General features: G+C 41.2%; 1 protein-coding gene and 1 pseudogene across 2 annotated transcripts; one reads left to right on the forward strand and one right to left on the reverse strand.

Annotated features, from left to right (window-relative positions):
• Nucleotides 1-8,769: 8,769 nt before the first annotated feature.
• LOC306789715 (uncharacterized protein) lies at nucleotides 8,770-12,742 on the reverse strand (the record flags this gene model as incomplete). Its single annotated transcript, XM_079285792.1, has 2 exons — nucleotides 12,519-12,742; nucleotides 8,770-12,341 (listed from the first exon to the last, which is right to left on the reverse strand). Exons 1-2 carry the CDS (start codon nucleotides 12,616-12,618, stop codon nucleotides 8,770-8,772), a joined length of 3,672 nt encoding a protein of 1,223 aa, XP_079141918.1. The 5' UTR covers nucleotides 12,619-12,742.
• Nucleotides 12,743-19,393: 6,651 nt separating this feature from the next.
• On the forward strand, nucleotides 19,394-20,319 carry LOC306789716 (E3 ubiquitin-protein ligase TRIM35-like; annotated as a pseudogene). Its single transcript has one exon. The product of its transcript is annotated as an E3 ubiquitin-protein ligase TRIM35-like (transcript).
• The last annotated feature ends 1,748 nt before the right edge of the window (nucleotides 20,320-22,067 follow it).

Raw genomic sequence — 22,067 nt, forward strand, 5'->3', positions numbered from 1 at the left:
ACACCAGGGTAGGGAGTGAGGGATGAGGAGGTAAGGACACATGAGAACACCATGGTAGGTAGTGAGGGATGAGGAGGTAAGGAAACATGAGAACACCAGGGTAGGGAGTGAGGGATGAGGAGGTAAGGAAACATGAGAACACCAGGGTAGGGAGTGAGGGATGAGGAGGTAAGGAAACATGAGAACACCAGGGTAGAGAGTGAGGGATGAGGAGGTAAGGAAACATGAGAACACCAGGGTAGGGAGTGAGGGATGAGGAGGTAAGGAAACATGAGAACACCAGGGTAGGGAGTGAGGGATGAGGAGGTAAGAAAACATGAGAACACCAGGGTAGGGAGTGAGGGTTGAGGAGTTAAGGAAACATGAGAACACCAGGGTAGGGAGTGAGGGATGAGGAGGTAAGGAAACATGAGAACACCAGGGTAGGGAGTGAGGGATGAGGAGGTAAGGAAACATGAGAACACCAGGGTAGGGAGTGAGGGATGAGGAGGTAAGGAAACATGAGAACACCAGGGTAGGGAGTGAGGGATGAGGAGGTAAGGAAACATGAGAACACCAGGGTAGGGAGTGAGGGATGAGGAGGTAAGAAAACATGAGAACACCAGGGTAGGGAGTGAGGGTTGAGGAGTTAAGGAAACATGAGAACACCAGGGTAGGGAGTGAGGGATGAGGAGGTAAGGAAACATGAGAACACCAGGGTAGGGAGTGAGGGATGAGGAGGTAAGGAAACATGAGAACACCAGGGTAGGGAGTGAGGGATGAGGAGGTAAGGAAACATGAGAACACCAGGGTAGGGAGTGAGGGATGAGGAGGTAAGGAAACATGAGAACACCAGGGTAGGGAGTGAGGGATGAGGAGGTAAGGAAACATGAGAACACCAGGGTAGGGAGTGAGGGATGAGGAGGTAAGGAAACATGAGAACACCAGGGTAGGGAGTGAGGGATGAGGAGGTAAGGAAACATGAGAACACCAGGGTAGGGAGTGAGGGATGAGGAGGTAAGGAAACATGAGAACACCAGGGTAGGGAGTGAGGGATGAGGAGGTAAGGAAACATGAGAACACCAGGGTAGGGAGTGAGGGATGAGGATTTAAGGAAACATGAGAACACCAGGGTAGGGAGTGAGGGATGAGGAGGTAAGGACACATGAGAACACCATGGTAGGTAGTGAGGGATGAGGAGGTAAGGAAACATGAGAACACCAGGGTAGGGAGTGAGGGATGAGGAGGTAAGGAAACATGAGAACACCAGGGTAGGGAGTGAGGGATGAGGAGGTAAGGAAACATGAGAACACCAGGGTAGAGAGTGAGGGATGAGGAGGTAAGGAAACATGAGAACACCAGGGTAGGGAGTGAGGGATGAGGAGGTAAGGAAACATGAGAACACCAGGGTAGGGAGTGAGGGATGAGGAGGTAAGAAAACATGAGAACACCAGGGTAGGGAGTGAGGGTTGAGGAGTTAAGGAAACATGAGAACACCAGGGTAGGGAGTGAGGGATGAGGAGGTAAGGAAACATGAGAACACCAGGGTAGGGAGTGAGGGATGAGGAGGTAAGGAAACATGAGAACACCAGGGTAGGGAGTGAGGGATGAGGAGGTAAGGAAACATGAGAACACCAGGGTAGGGAGTGAGGGATGAGGAGGTAAGGAAACATGAGAACACCAGGGTAGGGAGTGAGGGATGAGGAGGTAAGAAAACATGAGAACACCAGGGTAGGGAGTGAGGGTTGAGGAGTTAAGGAAACATGAGAACACCAGGGTAGGGAGTGAGGGATGAGGAGGTAAGGAAACATGAGAACACCAGGGTAGGGAGTGAGGGATGAGGAGGTAAGGAAACATGAGAACACCAGGGTAGGGAGTGAGGGATGAGGAGGTAAGGAAACATGAGAACACCAGGGTAGGGAGTGAGGGATGAGGAGGTAAGGAAACATGAGAACACCAGGGTAGGGAGTGAGGGATGAGGAGGTAAGGAAACATGAGAACACCAGGGTAGGGAGTGAGGGATGAGGAGGTAAGGAAACATGAGAACACCAGGGTAGGGAGTGAGGGATGAGGAGGTAAGGAAACATGAGAACACCAGGGTAGGGAGTGAGGGATGAGGAGGTAAGGAAACATGAGAACACCAGGGTAGGGAGTGAGGGATGAGGAGGTAAGGAAACATGAGAACACCAGGGTAGGGAGTGAGTGATGAGGATTTAAGGAAACATGAGAACACCAGGGTAGGGAGTGAGGGATGAGGAGGTAAGGACACATGAGAACACCATGGTAGGTAGTGAGGGATGAGGAGGTAAGGAAACATGAGAACACCAGGGTAGGGAGTGAGGGATGAGGAGGTAAGGAAACATGAGAACACCAGGGTAGGGAGTGAGGGATGAGGAGGTAAGGAAACATGAGAACACCAGGGTAGAGAGTGAGGGATGAGGAGGTAAGGAAACATGAGAACACCAGGGTAGGGAGTGAGGGATGAGGAGGTAAGGAAACATGAGAACACCAGGGTAGGGAGTGAGGGATGAGGAGGTAAGAAAACATGAGAACACCAGGGTAGGGAGTGAGGGTTGAGGAGTTAAGGAAACATGAGAACACCAGGGTAGGGAGTGAGGGATGAGGAGGTAAGGAAACATGAGAACACCAGGGTAGGGAGTGAGGGATGAGGAGGTAAGGAAACATGAGAACACCAGGGTAGGGAGTGAGGGATGAGGAGGTAAGGAAACATGAGAACACCAGGGTAGGGAGTGAGGGATGAGGAGGTAAGGAAACATGAGAACACCAGGGTAGGGAGTGAGGGATGAGGAGGTAAGAAAACATGAGAACACCAGGGTAGGGAGTGAGGGATGAGGAGGTAAGGAAACATGAGAACACCAGGGTAGGGAGTGAGGGATGAGGAGGTAAGGACACATGAGAACACCAGGGTAGGGAGTGAGGGATGAGGAGGTAAGGAAACATGAGAACACCAGGGTAGGGAGTGAGGGATGAGGAGGTAAGGAAACATGAGAACACCAGGGTAGAGAGTGAGGGATGAGGAGGTAAGGAAACATGAGAACACCAGGGTAGAGAGTGAGGGATGAGGAGGTAAGGAAACATGAGAACACCAGGGTAGGGAGTGAGGGTTGAGGAGGTAAGGAAACATGAGAACACCAGGGTAGGGAGTGAGGGATGAGGAGGTAAGGAAACATGAGAACACCAGTGTAGAAGCCATTACTCTGATTTGTGTTTTACCTGTACATTCTATACTTTTGGGGAAATTATGGTCATGCTACTGATTGTACATCAAACCATGCAAAAATGTTTTTTTAATTGGCTAAGAACCATACTCGCCTTAATGTCATGTCTACATAACGAGAATATTGTTTAAATATGGAAAATTGCTTCTTTTCTGACTTTCTTTTATTCATGATGTTTAGTATTTAGAATAAACGTTTAATATTTAGAATCATTCTGATTTCACGCTAAAGATTTATGATTGAAGATTTGTGTTGGGCAGTTACTGTATCTTTGTACTGAAGCAGATTTTTTTGTTGTTGATGTAATTAAATTGTACGGTTGATGAGCTTTAGTGGGTTGAAGCTGCCAATCGTGATGTTGAGCTTGTTTAAATGTTCTTAGAAGTCGTCGTTGAGCGTTCAGTGGTGAATACAGTTGGAGAGAGACGGAGTTCAAGGATTTGCTGAGACCTAAAACCAATCACCCTCAAAAGAAAACGCATGAATCACACATAACTGAACTTGTTTTCTTTCATGCTTTTTGTGGCTCAATTGTACCTTAAATACTATGAAAGACATAAACAATCACATTTAAATTTGGGTATGAAGATGTCAATACCGGATGTGGGAGTGAATATGCTTGGTTGTACTGGAAGCTGTGCTTCATTATTTCAATGTTATGTGATTGAGACGTGATAATAAATTGATTTAGTTGGATATGTTTTTCTCTTTCTGTTTATTTCAGGTAATGTTAATATTTCCAGGTCAGGTAAAGGTTTCCTATCCGTTTAGGTTCAACTTTAGCAAAAGTTAAACTTTAAACTTCATTGAGTAAACAATGTGAATTTTATTATTTAATGTTATTATTGTCATATGTGTTATTGACATACTACTCATTCTATTTAGGTTCTTGCCTGTAAACTTTGTTCAGTTTAACTCCCGATTGATTCTGCAGAAACTCCAGAGTCGACATGTCAGTGTCCTTTTAATCTAAAAGTAATTCTTAAAAAAAAATAAATCAGCAGTTCTTTATACTTATACTTCTTCTCCACGGCACCTCAGATGCAAGTATTGTACTTTTTACACTGCTACGTTTATGTGACAGCTAAAGCTACTGGTTAGTTTACATCAACAAATAATTATAATAAACTTTGAAATTGTTGAATATAAAACTATTGTTAAATCTTACAAAAAGCCGTGTCTCTAAACTTAGTTTCTTCTTCTTCTTCTCTCCTTTAATCACGTCGGGACCCCTCAGATTTATCTGTGATCCTCTGGAGGGCCCGACCCCTATGTTGGGCCCCTCTGGACTAAACTCACACTAAAATCACAGATTGTGACATCACTTCCTGTTTTTCATCCACACATATGAACACTTTGCAGTAACCATAGAAACGTGTTTTGTTCGGGATGAGATGATGTCATCGTTTTTTAGCATCTAAACAACTACAGCATAATGCTGTTTTTAGTCCATGTTTTAACATAGTTATTCTCACTTTTTTTCATTGTTTGTCCACGCATTAAGTGTCAATATTGTTTAACCTTTTAACTTTAATCTTACATTGTTTTTAGGTTTATTGTGTAACATCTGCCTCTTGGGACTACAGATGAAAAATAGCCTTTTGGCTAACTCTGGCACATTTGCAGAAATGTTTTATTAATGTGCACTGTCCCGTTCAAATAAACCAATAAATAAACTATACTTCTATGGTTTAATACATTCAATGAGTAAAATACTGTAACATATAATATCCTCTAAGTAAGAATATTGTAAACATATAATACATTCCATAAGTAAACATAATGTGACTTTTTAACATATTTTGACATTCTTATTATTGTGACTCACCACTTGGGGTGTTATTAATCCTACTAATGTTTATAATACTGAAATCCTTCACACAACATAGAAGCTTTTAGTGGGATACATGTATACAAGCATTCGATGTTCATTCAAAAGGACGGGGTCATCTCAAATTAGTTAAAGAAAAAATTGCAGTTGCCAAAAACAGAATGTAGGTGAAAGTAAAGACATGGCTAGCAACTAGGGCTGGGCAATAGTTCGTATTAGAGAACAGAGTTAATGTCCCTGCACATGATTGTATTGTGAAAATATTCTGTCTGTAGGATGAAGATGCACACCGACACATCAGAACAAGAGAAAAAACTAAAGGCAGGAATTAAGCTTGAACTTTATTAATTAGTAATTTCTCCTCAATGCAACCAAAGATTAAACTGCAGGACAGTAACATGTAATTAAACTCAAACGCTTTTATGTCAGAAAAAAACAACCCAGGAGCTCAATCAAAAAGGAAAACACTGATAGCTCTGTGTAAAAGACGGCTTGTAATGAAATGTAAACTGGTTGTTGAAATCATATTTTCTGGTATAAACTTTGGTGCAATTCAGAAACAAAATACATATAATTTATGGCCACTGCGGCAAACACAGTCTCCGAAATACAGTCATAGCAACAGCTACTATGGCATAAAATATACCGTCAATAATTAATCTGATTCTATCTCTAGCTGGCTCCGGTCCATGCAGACTAGATTGTTATTTTCTCCTGTTGTCACAGAATCATTATTTCTGTCACATAGTGTGGCATTTACACCAATATTCTCTTTGTAATGTAGATGTTGAGCACCATATGTTTCAACTTAAAAGTACACTAGCTGTACTATCTCTACAAATGTCAGTGGATAGCTAGTTTCAGCCTCTATCTTGTAAGCTTTTCTTCTCAATCTTATTCAAAAGCGTTTAAAAGTATAGGATGAATACATTAATAGCAGAAGTAACTAATGCAGAACCAGCAGGTGGAGTTGGGTGAGCAGAGTTGAACCTCTTGAACTCGTAAATTTATCCATTTATTGCAACAAATGGAACCACAGTTATGCTTGGTGCTGGTGGCGCCGCTCTTAAATTGCTCCCTGGATTAGCTAAGCAGCATACCGAGCATAAACAGGGAGCACCGTGCAGACACCCCCAAAAACAACGGAACCCAACGCCAAGTCTGGTATAACACCAGCAAGTCTGCTGCGGAACCTCTGAAAACATTATCTTAAGAATAAGGGTGCAAGCATACAGCCTATAAAGTGGTCATCCTACCATTATGTGAAGTATTTATGTGTAGCAACAAGCTTGCTGGAGACCGCAGCTATCACATGTTACATGTTTCTTCATGTCATGTGAAACCTGAAACTTTCCTCGCTTGATAACATTTTGGTTTCCTGAAAATGTCACCGTTTGGTTGTACTTGGCTCCACCCTCTCGTGTTCTGGTTGCAAAAAAACAAGATGACGACGACCAAAATGCAGAACTGGAGACTTGAAAACTGTAGTCTATCTTTGTATACATCTGAGGGTGAACCCCCGAATATGCTGTGGTCACAAACAGGGATAACTTATTTACTGCTTGGTCTAAAATTCTAGCCCAAAAGATCTTGAACTATTTTCGAAAATAAAATATTTTTTTAATGATTTGAAGTTGATGCCACCAGTTTAAAGGCTGACCTAAAAGTTAGCTGCATATTGCCACAGAAATATGCACAATGACACATCAGAGGACAACAGAAAGCACTTAAAACTGTATTTTGTCTACATCAAATGTGATTTATTGTTGATCATTTATGTTTTCCATCATTAACCCTTTTATTACAGAACAATAAAATGCAATTTAACACAGATTTCTAAAAATGAATTCAAGAGTAGATAGAAAAGAAATATAGCAAAAAGCAGATGTTCCTGTATTGAACAATGCAAACTGGCTGCAGTGTAGATATCTGTTCAAGCTTTTTATGAAAATATGTTTACATTATAATAGAAAACAAATACATTGACATTTCCAGTATTCAAGTTTGCTGAGTTAATACAGCTGCAGAATTAAACTTTTACATTGGTGGTAATGAAGTCATCAGGTTAACGTTTGAAGCACAAAATGTTGGCACACTTAGTCGTAGTAAATCTCTGTTTTCTTTGTCGGTAACTAGAACAAAAGTAGCAAATAACTTCTGTAGGGATACATTTGTAGAAAACAACATTTGTATGAGTTTTCCTCTTTATCTGACACACATTGATGCTTGAGCTTCTCTTCGTCAAAGTAATTTGAGTCTCAGTCTCTCGGTTTCGAGACTTGTGCTCTGCTCTTACGCTCATGGTTATCAGGGACTGAACTCCCTGATTCCTACTTGGCAGTTTTATTAACTCTGGCCATTTCTCACATCTCCTTTGTCACAATCTTTACAATAAACCAACAACAAAAGAGAAATACACCAAAATGATTCCATCAGTAACTGCCGGAGCAGAAGAGAGTCGAAGTTGTGACTCCACTTCCTGTCCAGCTTCTGCTCCACTGGCTTCTGTATCTTAATCTCTAATCTAATATAATCTACAATCTCCAGTTCAGCATTTCTTTGACGGTACAGGACTACAGGTCCCATTAGCGCTGGTACTTGTGCTGTATTTGGTTGTCTTGGCAATAGACATAAAAAGATCTTGGTCCCATTTGGACCTTGCCCAGTATCACTCACAATCTTTTCTTGTTATTTTTATTAGAGATGCACCGATGCTGATCTGTGTTTCTCACAGGATTTTGTAAATCTTTGGGGGCGGACCTTCGCCCCTCTAGGGGGGTCCAGGGGCAATTGAGTTAAATGCATCAATCTGGTGAACTTTGAGAGCAACGAAATGAAGAGGCTAGATCTATGAAGAACTTTGTGCTCTTGTAATTCATTTTGTGCTTGTCTCTCTCTGCAATGTACCATTTATTCAAGTACTGTACTTAAGTACAACTTTGAGGTATTTGTAGTCTACTTTACTTGAGTAGTCACATTTTATGTAATTTTAAACTTCACTACATCTCTGAGGACTATATTATACTTTTAACTTCGCTATATTTATTGACAACATTAGTTACTAGGTGGGCTCCTTTCCAGATTCAGATTCTTAACACAAAATATCATGTAAAAATGACACGGCCGTAGCCACTTTAACTCTCCGAACCAAACTAGAGCCCGTCGCTGCGCAACAATACAGACGAAATGTGCATGGAAAGAGCTCGCCAGCCCATCCACTAAGACGTTTAACAATATTTTTGGTTCATTATAAAACTTTGGCGGACTAAAATAAAGAGAATTGCTGGCCGAGGTAATTAATGGGAAACACTGCCGATACTGACTCAAACAGCTGGATCTGGTATTGAAGACAATGGGCCTGGTTGGTATCGGTGACTATTATGTTGATTTAAAGAAATCCAGTACATTTACATCTATGTATTTATTTGTTACATTTGATTTACAAAAGTGAATAAAGCAATGTTTAAGTCAGACCCGATGGTTTCTTACACATTAAAGAATGATCCTTGTCACTTACACATAGTGAGACATACATCTTATAAGTTAAAAACTGGTATCGGATCAGAACTCGACATTGGTCGATGCCAAGAATAAGTATTAATAAGTTTATCGGTATTGGGCCTGAAAAAGCCAGCTCGGTGCATTCCTATTTTCTATATACAGAGTGGGTCTCGTCTGGGTCTTGATGGAATTAGTTCAGACCTCGTCATGGTCTTGAGATTATTGATGAGGGAGGAGTTTCTCTCCTTTGCCTACTTTAGCCGTGAGATCTGCCTTTTCTCTCATGGCTATCAGAGACTGAACTCGTTGCTTCCAGCCTGACTTGGCCTCAGCTTTCTCTCCCTCAATGAGCAGGTCAATGTACTCTGGAGTAGAGAGAGGATTTGGCTTCAGTGCTATCTCTTTAAGTCTGTTTAGACACTCAGTAGACCTCTGCATCAATTTCCCCACATCATCCTGGACACGTTTATATTCAGCCTTCAGTTTTCCAATCATTGGCTGAACAGGTGTCTTAGCCTCTGAGGCTTTCAGGTACTTTTCTTTCAGCTCTTTGATGGTTCGTTTTTCTTTAATTTCCTTATACTCCCATCTGTACTTCTGATTAAAATGTACATTCCAGTAGCATTTACCTGGGCACTGCTTACAGTATCCATCTGATCCCATTGCACTACATTTTATTTTATCCTTATTTGCATAGGCACAATTTTCATTGCAGGTGTAATGACACTGCTGACAATTGGTGACGAAATGTCCAGTTCCAGAAATGTCTACTTGAACAGGCTTTCTGACGGTGACTTCAAACTCAAAGTTCTCATTTCTGCTGATCTCTGCCTCATGCTCTTTAATTTTTGCAGCCGTGTCGTTCATCTCCTCAAGCTTAGCTAACCCAAGTTTAACCTGCTTCTGAAAATTTTCAATTGAAGTCTCGAGCGGCTTTCTCTCTCTGAGGACCTCCTTCGTCATTTTCAAGCTTTTGGTTTCTATGAGATTCAAAGCATCAAAGAATCTCTTCATGCTTTTTGTCCCCATGTCCCAAAACATCTGATCAAAGCTTCCATCTTCATCTTCATCATCATCACTCACGTTGAATTTGAAGTGAATCGGCAGCCCTTTCTTTGTTTTAGGACACGGGACACCTGCAGCTCTGATCGCCTCTAGAACTGGTGGTTGCTGGCCGTCTGCGAATGTCACCAGAATTCTGATGTTTTCTGCGACATCTTTGCCAAAGATTGAGAGCACAGAATCAAACACATATCTCTGTGTTGGTGTGAGTCGTACTGAAGAAGCCTGAGCTACGAAACACAAAGCGTCAATGACACTGACACCATGATCAGCAGAGAAGAGGTTACGTAGCTGTTCTGTGATCTCCTCTCCTCTATCTATGTCTTCTGTTTCTCCAAAACCTGGAGTGTCAACGATAGTCAGAGAGTGATCTATTTTAAATCCCTCCTGGTGGTTGATTTTGTACACAGTGACTTCAGAGGTCTGGCTTTCAGCTTGTGATCTAGACTGATCCTCATCAACTAATTGAAATCTGAAAGAGTCCGTCCACTCCACACCAACAATGTAGTTGATCATGCCATTGATCAGAGTAGACTTTCCTGATCCGGTCGCTCCGACGAGCACAATAGTGCGATTTGGCCTCATGCTGTCTTCGCCAAAACTGAATCTTCTGCATCCATCGATATCCACATCTTCTCCTTTCAGAGTCAGTTTGTAAACTGAGGGAGATTCAGAGTTCATCTTTTCGCTGGTTCTTTTGAGGACTTCTGCGAGTCGTGTATATTTTGTTGTGCAGACATCAACAGTGATGCTTTCTTTGCTTCTGTCGGCTACACCACAATCACATCTGACCCTGACAGCATATTCTGTCTCTGGCTGAAGTCCTGAAATGATCGCCTTTTCAGCCGTTGACATCATTTGGTTCCATTGGAGATCTTCCTCTTTCCCCCCGCTGTCTGTTTCGACGTACTCCACGATGTAGCTCAGAATGTGGACATCTTGTCCAAGCTCAGCAGGTTTCTCCCAGCTGACTGATATCTCACTTGAGTTTGGTTCAACTCGAGGTTTTCCAGGAGGGCTGCAAGGTAAGGTTTTAATGGAACCACTGACTTCATAGGCTGGCCCAACACCTGCTGAGGTCACTGCTCTGCATCTGAACACATACTCTGTGTTAGGACTCAGATCGCTCACTGTGACTTCTTCATCTTTAGATGCTGTCTTCTGTTTCCATCCATCCTCTCCACTGACACAATACTCAACAGAGTAGGAGGTGATGTTCTCTGCTCCACATTTGGGTGGAGAAATCTTCAGCGTCACACTGTTGTGGTTTGTGTCACTCACTGTTCCTGTTTCAGGCTTTGAAGGTGGCTCAAAGTTCTCACTGACAGGAAAGCCGTCTTCATGAAGGTAGATGCTTGAACCTTTCTGTGCCTCATTTATTAATCCCAAGGTCAAGAACTTAATGTTCTTGTTCTCCTTGTTGGCTTCTGCAAAATCACTGAAGAGCTTTGCTTTATGCCTCATTGCTCCTGCGACTTCTTTTGAGGCGTACCATTGGTCCTTCTCTACATCCTGAGTGTGAGCATCTTGAGAGTTGTCTGGTGTTTGTAAGTAGTTTGATAAGGTTGAGAGGTACGATTCAGCACTTCCCAGTGAGGTGAAGACAAAAGACATCACATGTTCTGCACTGAGACTTTCTTTGTACAGATCATTTTGAGATGGAACGATCTTTGTGTTTCTCATCATGTTGGTGAAAGACTTTAACGTGTTGATTTCTCTGTCTTTACAGTCCATCCACTCGTTCAGGTTGTTGCTGTTGAAAGGAGAAGAACGTATTTTCTTCAGGATCTCTGCGAGCACAGCCTCCTCTTCTCCTCCTCCTCGGATTGATGGAAGTTTCTTTGCCAAGGTTTGTTGGAGTTCCAGTCTGAACTCAGAGCACATCTCTTTAAAGGTTTTAATCTTTTTGCAAATCGGTGGGAACTTCTGTGCAGTGGTGGTTCTCAATGCATCATTGCACCTCATTTCCAGCTCACTGAAGTCCTCAAGGACACTCTGGGATTCTTTCACTAATCTTATACTTATCTGACGTACAAGTTTAGCAGCAGAAGAATCTAAACTTGTCAGTGGCAACAGCCAGACCTTCATTGGTACGGCGTTTTCTCCGTTGGCTCCCAACAGTCTTGGCAGACTTTGATAGACTTCTACTGCATCCTGAAAGGACACGGGATTCTTTTTAAGAGAAAAGTCTCCATGGAATTTGCAGGCGAATTTCTCAACATTTTCTCTGTCCTTGTCTTCCATCTTCAGGGAACCTTCACCTTCTATCGAAATGCAGGGAATCTTCTTGATCATCACCTTCAAGTTACCCTGAATGTCTTGATGATCTTCCTTTTCAGACACCTCACGGTCAAAGACAAAGAAGGCTTGTGCCCCATAAAGAATAGCTGTGACTACATGTGTTGCTAATCCTTTATCAAAGACATACGGATGCTTCACATTGCCTCTTCCAAGTTGATTCATGGACAGTTCCTGGACCTTTGTGGTAGCTTTGTAGTTCAGTGTTACTCTGGCCTGATTTCTGGAAGTCTTACTGTCATTCAGGTATTTGGCCGATCCTCCAACCTCCACCAGTCCACCCAAGAAACTGGCCTTCAGAGATGCTTCAACATTTAGTGCTGAAGATTTATCTGCAATAGATTCAGATGCAACTATCTCAAAACCATTATAGTTCTGTGGTCTTTCACCAATATGACTTATCAGGTCCTCACGGTCCCACAATGTCATTCCTGCAAAAGAACAAACAAAAATCTAATTCAGCTTCCTGAAGCAACCAGACAGGAGAAGGTGTTGTTACGTCCTACAAGACTGGTTAAAAGATCTGAGATGAAACATTGCTGAATATGACTTTGCATACAGAACGTTTGGTTGTAGTGCATTAAGTATCTTTACATCTCAATTCTTACCAGGGACCAGTGAGTCTTTGCGGCAGTCGTACAACATGCCGAGGCTAAAAGGTCGGCCAAGCGCCGCCACCTCCATCGTCCCGCTGACTTCAGAGTCCATCGTTCAGTCTGGTCTGGAAAAAACTGAATGTTAATAATTCTTATCGTACAAACTCCAACATAGTAATAAAACAAGAACTTAAAAATAAATAAGTTAGATATGCCAACAGTTAAATGAAATGCGGCTTCATTGGTGTAACAGTTAAAAAAACCCCCAATGTTGCTAGAACAAACTCTAAATAAACAAAAAGTACACAATATTACTATAAACTAGTGCTGGGCAAGTTAACGCGTTAATTTCGCGTTAACGCATTCATTAATTAACGCCGACAAGTATTTTATCGCGCGTTAACGCATTTTTTTAATTAAAAAAAAAACAAATTATTATTATTATTTTTTTATTGAAAGACAAGAGACAATACATACATAACAACAAGAGGATGACAAGAACAGTGGGATAAAAGCCAGCAAACATCCTATAGTCAGACTGTCTCATGTTTATGGTTTTGCATTAGAGATATGATGTCCCTTCAGGGTTGCCGTAGAGAAAAGGCTTCCGCTGCTCTGCCTGGAGACGACTGGACATCGCTGGTAAAGTCACAGACACTCACATGTTAGTGCAGCTCTACGCTGACATTCACCGCAAACACATTCAAACGCACAGATCGGGAGCGAAGGACTTTGAAAGTTAGCGGAAACATTAACGTGAGACAACATCCGGTTTCTTCAGACCAACATCCGGTTTTCAGAATAAGATGCCAACAAAGTATGAATTATATTCACATTAAGTATGAAACATGCTGCCTGCATCTCGTGAACCAAATGTTATTGCCCTTTAGTTCATAGAGCAGCACTTTAAAATAAAAGTGCGCAATACACTACTTTATAATTCATTGTTGAACTTTACCATAACAATGAGATTAATCGCAAAAAATCCATGCGATTAATCACGATTAAATATTTTCGTCGTTGCCCAGCACTAATATAAACACATTAACATAACATCACATACCGATACTATATATATATACAGCTTTCTTTTTAAAACTAAATATTTTCAGATAGTTGTATGAGCATTATTAAATGACCACGGGTCTGTTGTTGTGGACAAATTTAACTTGGCTTTGTGAAAAGACTTTATGTTGGCAGAGATTTAAAGGTAGGGTCTGTAATCTTCTTCAAAAACTTTCTGATATTTTTGTAGAAATTCTTATTAGATGCTGACAGCAAAATCTCAGCAGACCTGCAGCTTTCTGGACTTTGTTCCAGATCTGTGGAGCAGAACAACTGAACGCTGCTTCTCCATGTTTAGTTCTGACTCTGGGAACAGAAAGTAGACCGGTCCCAGACGAGCTGAGGGGTCGGGATGGTTCATAAGGGAACAGGAAGTAAACCGGTCCCAGACGAGCTGAGGGGTCGGGATGGTTCATAAGGTAGCAGCAGATCAGAGATGTGTTTGGGCTCTAAACCATTCAGTGCTTTGTAAACCAGCAGCAGGACTTTAGTGTGTTTGCTGTTGTTAGCTTAGACCTCAAGCTGGATTCTTCAGAAGGGAGGGATTCAAAACCAACAGAGACTCAAAACCAACAGAGACTCAAAACCAACACAACAAGATGCAAAACAACAACAAAGACTCAAAACCAACAGAGACTCAAAACCAACACAGACTCAAAACCAACACAACAAGATGCAAAACAACAACAAAGACTCAAAACCAACAGAGACTCAAAACCAACACAGACTCAAAACCAACACAACAAGATGCAAAACAACAATAAAGACTCAAAACCAACACAACAAGATGCAAAACAACAACAGAGACACAAAACCAACACAACAAGATGCAAAACAACAACAGACTCAAAACCAACAGAGACTCAAAACCAACAGAGACTCAAAACCAACACAACAAGATGCAAAACAACAACAAAGACTCAAAACCAACACAACAAGATGCAAAACAACAACAAAGACTCAAAACCAACACAACAAGATGCAAAACAACAACAGAGACTCAAAACCAACACAACAAGATGCAAAACAACAACAAAGACTCAAAACCAACACAACAAGATGCAAAACAACAACAAAGACTCAGAACCAACACAACAAGATGCAAAACAACAACAGAGACTCAAAACCAACACAACAAGATGCAAAACAACAACAAAGACTCAAAACCAACACAACAATATGCAAAACAACAACAAAGACTCAAAACCAACACAACAAGATGCAAAACAACAACAAAGACTCAAAACCAACACAACAAGATGCAAAACAACAACAACGACTCAAAACCAACACAACAAGATGCAAAACAACAACAAAGACTCAAAACAACTACAAAAAGAGAAACTATCAAATAAACTACAAAGAGACTCATGACTACACTGTGAATATGAATCCATTCATCAAGAGACTAGTCCATGTATTCAACACACTCTTACTCTACGCTACTAAGCAGACTACAACCTCTGGACACGTCCTCATCACATCAACCTGTATAGATGGTGTGAGTTCTTGTCGAGTTGTAGTTCATCACCACGTGTCTCTGGTAAATATCTCCGTGCTGTATCTTTGTTGTCTTTATCTCCATGTTAATATGCAGACAGCTGCTGCTGTCAGCCTGTAAAGCTGTCCAATGCTTCTCTCTAGTGGCTGCTCAACTCACCGCTTCAAACACTTCCTTCTTCTACAACTATTGCTGCTTCTTCTACTGCTTCAAGTAAAGTCAGACCAACTGTATCAGTGCAGCTTATGATCTCAAACAGCAGATATGAAGGCTTCATGGGTCCAACATCCAAACAGCGCTGGTTCCATTCATGGACATGTGATTAATGTTTGACACAATGAGACCCTCATCGTTGAACCTTCAGATGTCAATCAAACACACCTCAGTATATATATATCTATAGATCTACAGTATATCTATATCTATAGATATACTGTATATCTACATATATATATATATCTATAGATATACTCTATATCTATATATATATAGATATACAGTATATATATATATATCTATAGATATACAGTATATATATCTATATCTATAGATATACAGTATATATATATATATATCTATAGATATACAGTATATATATGTATATCTATAGATATACAGTATATATATAGATATATATATATATATATAGATATACAGTATATATATGTATATCTATAGATATACAGTATATATATCTATAGATATACAGTATATATATATATATATATCTATAGATATACAGTATATATATATATATATCTATAGATATACAGTATATATATATATATATATATATATATATATATATATATATATATATATATATATATATATCTATAGATATACAGTATATATATATATATATATATATATATATATATATATATATATATATATATATATATATATATATATATATATAGATATATATATATATATCTATAGATATACAGTATATATATGTATATCTATAGATATACAGTATATATATGTATATCTATAGATATACAGTATATATATATATGTAGGGTCCCTATATTCACCTTTCATTAAATGAGGTAAATACATCAGTTCTTCAACAAACTACCACCAACCTTCAACACGTTGACGTGAATATCAGAGGAGATAAAACATCACAGTGAAGCACTTTTAGAAAGAAAACATTCATAATTTACTTTGAAACTTTTTATGATAACAATCCAGTTTCCTGTAAAATCTCACCTTCTCTTTGTCCTCAATAACTGAAGAGTTGCAGCAATAACTTCACTTCTAGTTCTCTCGACTGAGGAGAGAGGAGTTGAGACAACAAGCATGTGACTGATGCGTCCTCGCTTCAGACCTCCATGTTAAAGAGACTTCAGCTCAATCTCCTGCTGTTCTCTATATCTTTGTTGTCTTTATATCCATATTAATATATGGGGTACGTCCCAAGTCTCTTAATTGTCATTTCCTAGCCGTGAGCGAGGACGCACGAGAACAGACTTCCAGGAAGTGTTTTAACGGCCAACACGCCCCCTCATTGGTCATCAGTCATGTGGTTGGACGCTGCAGCCGATCGGACTGACTGACTGAGTTTAACACCAGAGTGAAGACGGATCACAGAACAAACTCGTTATATTTGATTAGGTTTCTGATTCAACATCTGGTTTAAATAAATGTTCATTGTAGTCTGAACAACAAAAGGACCACAAACAACTTTCTACATTTATTAGAAAGATTTGTGTTTTCATGATCTGATGTTTCCCTCAATAACTTTATTATGAATTCAATTAAAGTCAGAGAGCTTTTTACATCATTTATGATCATTTCATTCAGTCACGTGAGGCGGATCATTGCTGAGTGTTTGATGAGTTTTATCATTTAAATTGAACCTGAAACATGGAACCAAATTAAATAATTCAGTGTTCAAGAGAAACTATAATCATATTCTGGGTTATTTCTTGACGTCAGAATCTGAATTTCAAAACGTACAGACGCAAATAATTCATAAATATGACAAACACATTCCGTCATATACAAAGTAAATGTGTCACTGTTTTGTATCGTATTGACATGTGATTAATGTTAGACACAATGTGACCCTAATCTTTAAACCTTCAGATATAAATTACATTCACCTCAGTGGACGGTTCAATCAGAGATCCTCCTCTAAGTTCAGTTCAACTCATCACAAACAAATGCTGTTTGGACTTGTTACGGCCACACCTTGGTGAAGTGAACAGGACAGACAGGAAGGACAACATTCAACACAACAGACATCAGAACATACGATCATACATCAGTCAGAGTTTTAGTCGTTTCTAACAATGTTAGGTTTGTAGTTTATCTGTCTGATGCCTCTCCAGACAGAAGCAGAGTCACATGCTGAGAGCTGGTGTTGCAGTTTATCAGAGTACAGTCGTTTAGAAGAAGAAACCATTTCCCATAAACCAGCACTCACGTGAAGAGAGAACCTCAAGAGCTCAGAGTTCAGCTCGCTGCTCGTCGACTTGTGGCTCAAACTGATGAATCACAAGAAGAAGAGAATGAGGAAGGTCTTCTGAAGAAGACTGTGAGTCGATGATCTCACAGTCTTCTACTCACATACGAGTCAACCAGGCAGCCCCACTGCACTCAGGATCCGACCTCGGCTCTCTCAGGTCACGCTTTTGTGCCTCCTCGACTCCTTTCCTCGCCTCCTCGCCTTGCGTCTTAGTCCCGCCCCCAGGAGGAGTCGACTGAGGAGAGAGGAGTTGAGACAACAAGCATGTGACTGATGCGTCCTCGCTTCAGACCTCCATGTTAAAGAGACTTCAGCTCAATCTCCTGCTGTTCTCTTCTGTCAGGTGAGCGTTGGTGTTCATGACATATGTTCACTCATAATTCAGTTGACAGCGTGGCATTATGTGACAACATTCAGATGTCATGTGTTTGTCGACTACATGACAACATGAAGCACAGCACATTAGCGCTGAATGCAAGAGAATATTTATGAATCATAATGTGCCGTCAGCAGCTGTTTGTAAACATGAAGTCTGGATCACAGCAGCTGAATTTGCTGTACATTCAGCAGATGAACATGAGAACATGGAGGTGGAACGTAGTTCATGAATGAGGTTAGAACAGTCTTCATTCATTCATTCATTCATGTCTTTGATGCAACAGTTCATTTATGACTTACAGACTTATTGACTGACTGTCACATCTCACCTTCACCAGAACTGTGCTCTTATTTTGAAGTCAGGTCTTACCTTCCTGTAATGCCTGTACACACGGCGGAGGAAGTCAAGTACAAATGACAAGACGTCAAAACATTGTTTGACTTTCAGCAACATGCAAACAATATCAAGTATTATTATTATTATTATTATTATATGTGTCATATCCAAGTGAGCATTCCGGTGAAAAGACGTTCACAACTGGTCCAAAAGTGAATCTTATCTCACGACGATGTGCAGACGTTGTTCACGTTCACCTTGAGAACAGGTTTGAATTCAAAGTGACGCACGTGCACGTGGTTGGTGACGATGTATTAAGAGCACAATGGATCAAAGATTTGAGTCTTTCCAACGGAACAACGCTCGCTGGGTTGTCTTCATGTCCAACCGTTCAAAGCAGTTCCACAGCTCAACGACATTCCATTCACCTCAGGAACAGTTTGGTTCCATTGATGAGCTGCAGAGCGGCCGCGTGTGAAGCCCTGAAAGTGGGTAAAAACCCACAAACCGCCATCTGAAACCCTGTTTACATGTGTGTTTACATGTGTGTTTACATGTGTGTACGTGTGTGTTTACATGTGTGTTTACATGTGTGTACGTGTGTGTTTACATGTGTGTACGTGTGTGTTTACATGTGTGTACGTGTGTGTTTACATGTGTGTTTACATGTGTGTTTACGTGTGTGTTTACGTGTGTGTTTACATGTGTGTTTACGTGTGTGTACGTGTATATTTCCATGTGTATATACATGTGTATTTATATGTGTATTTATGTGTATTTATATGTGTATTTATGTGTATTTATGTGTATTTATATGTGTATTTATGTGTATTTATGTGTATTTATGTGTATTTATGTGTATTTATATGTGTATTTATGTGTATTTATGTGTATTTATATGTGTATTTATGTGTATTTATGTGTATTTATGTGTATTTATGTGTATTTATGTGTATTTATATGTGTATTTATGTGTATTTATGTGTATTTATGTGTATTTATGTGTATTTATGTGTGTTGTTGATGGATTCAGGTTTTAATCTCCACATTGTTGAGCAGTGTGTGTGTCCTCGGCTTTATTGGTCGAGGACACAGAAGGAATTTGACTCCGTTCTTTTCTGCACTCTGAGGAGCTGAAGCTCTTCTGTCTGGACCATCAGCAGCCGGTGTGTCTCGTCTGCAGAGATTCAGAGAAACACAGCGAGCACAGATTCAGACCCATCGATGAAGCTGCTCCACAACACAAGAAGAACCTGCAGGAAGCTCTGGAGCCCTTAAAGCAGAAGTTCAAGTGAAGTCTGATCAAACAGCAGAACACATGAAGGTCCAGGCCCGACGCACAGAGGCAGATTCAGGAGCAGTTTAAGAAGCTTCACCAGTTTCTAGAGGAGGAAGAGGAGGCCAGGATGGCTGCACTGAGGGAGGAAGAGGAGCAGAAGAGTCAGGTGATGAAGGAGAAGATGGAGGCTCTGAGCAGAGAGATAGCAGCTCTTTCAGACACAGTCAGAGCCACAGAGGACGAGCTGAGAGCTGAAGACGTCTCATTCCTCAACAACTACAAGGCTGCAGTGGAAAGAGTCCAGCAGCGCCCCCTGCTGGAGGATCCACAGCTGCTCTCAGGAGCTCTGATAGACGAGGCCAAACACCTGGGCAACCTGGCCTTCAACATCTGGAACAAGATGAAGGACATGGTCTCCTACACTCCTGTGGTTCTGGACCCAAACACTGCTGATCCAGACCTCATCCTGTCTGAAGATCTGACCAGCGTGAGACGAGGAGAGGAACAGCAGCTTCCTGATAATCCAGAGAGGGTTGATGAATTCTGGTCTGTTCTGGGTTCTAAGGGATTTAACTCAGGGACTCGCAGCTGGGACGTCCAGGTTGGAGACAGTACAGACTGGTCTCTGGGTGTGTTACCAGAGTCCAGAGTAAGGGAGACATACTGTCTGGATTATGGAGGATATGGTTCTGGTTTGGTGAATACAGAGCTGAGTCTCCATCAGATCAACTCGTTCTCAAAGTCCAGAAGAAGATCCAGAGGATCTTCTAACCCTAACCCGTGAATCTGGACTGTAGCAGAGGCAAGCTGTCGTTCTCTGATCCTGAGACCAACACACACACACACACACACACACACACACACACACACACTCACACACACACACACCGTCTCCTCCACGCCCTTTCATTGTGTGACTTTCACACCCAATCCCGATGGAACCCCCCCACACACACACACACACACCAGAGCGTTAGGGGTCTATACATCGCCCCGGCAACCAGGGGCTCGCCTAGCAACAGATGGTGAGTTAAAGCAGCAACACACACACACACACACACACACTTCTTTAGGGAGTGTGTGTTACAGAAGCACCATGTGGTTTCATCACCTTCTGAGACAAACTCACAAACAATAAATCACACACGTCTTTAAAATAACCTGTAAATGAATCTGATCGAAGAAAAAGACGTTTATCTTTCATATTTAATCCATGATATGATTTTCATCAAACCCTAAAATAAGGATAAGGATGTTTATTTATAATAATGTTTATAATAATGTGGCACTTTCAGTAAAAGAGGCTGAAAACACGTTAACTGACTGCATCGTAGTGTTTCTTATATATAAGTACACACAACGTGTATTTGTGTGTATAAATCATAAAAGCATGTTGTTTTGGGGATGTTGTCACTGAAGATTTGAACATCTTTATGTCTGTTCGTGTCCTCGCAGCTTCATACTTCGTTAAATTGACTAAATGATGATTGATATGTGGAGCTGGTGGAATGAAAGACACCATGAGGAGGTTTAAAGGTGTTAAACAGAAGCAGGTGAACCAACACGAACCTCACGTCAAATGCATCATTAATCATCATCCAGTTATAGAAAAGAACACACTTAAAGGTAGTACTTTCACAGTATCTGGTATTACCAGCGGAATACCTGCAGCACTGATTACTGGAAGGTAACACGAGGTCAAAGGTTATCAGACACGAGCAGCTGATGTGATCTCAGTGAAGGTCTGCAGAGACGAGCTGCACTTCAGACACAAGGGGGCAGCAGAGCTCTACAGAGACACACACACACACACGCACACACACACACACAGAGACACAGAGACACACACACACACACACAGAGACACACACACTCTCACACACACACTCTCACACACACACACACACACACACACACACACACACACACACACACAGAGACACACACACACACTCTCACACACACAGAGACACACACACACACACACAGAGACACACACACACACACACACACACACTCTCACACACACACACACACACACACACAGACACACACACACACACACACTCTCACACACACACACACACTCTCACACACACTCTCACACACACACAGTCACACTCTCACACACACACACACACACACACACAGACACACACACACACACACACACACACTCTCACACACACACACACACTCTCACACACACACACACACACACACACTCTCACACACACACAGTCACACTCTCACACACACACAGACACACACACACTCTCACACACACACACACACACACACTCTCACTTTCTAAGCTACTGTCTCATATCTCCACCAGAACAGCCTCTTGGACCACCGGTCCGGTTCAAGGTGGGCTCTGGACTGAGACCCTCTCTGCTCTGATCCCGCTGGACCGTCTGCAGCGCTGGAACTTCGCTTCCTTTGATCAAATGTGTATTTACAGTACGTGTGTGTCGAGCTGAGCTGAAGACATTTCAGTGGACATTTCCTTCCACTCG

This window comes from Melanostigma gelatinosum, assembly GCF_949748355.1.
Source record: "Melanostigma gelatinosum genome assembly, chromosome: 15".
Classification (NCBI taxonomy): Eukaryota; Metazoa; Chordata; class Actinopteri; order Perciformes; family Zoarcidae; genus Melanostigma; species Melanostigma gelatinosum.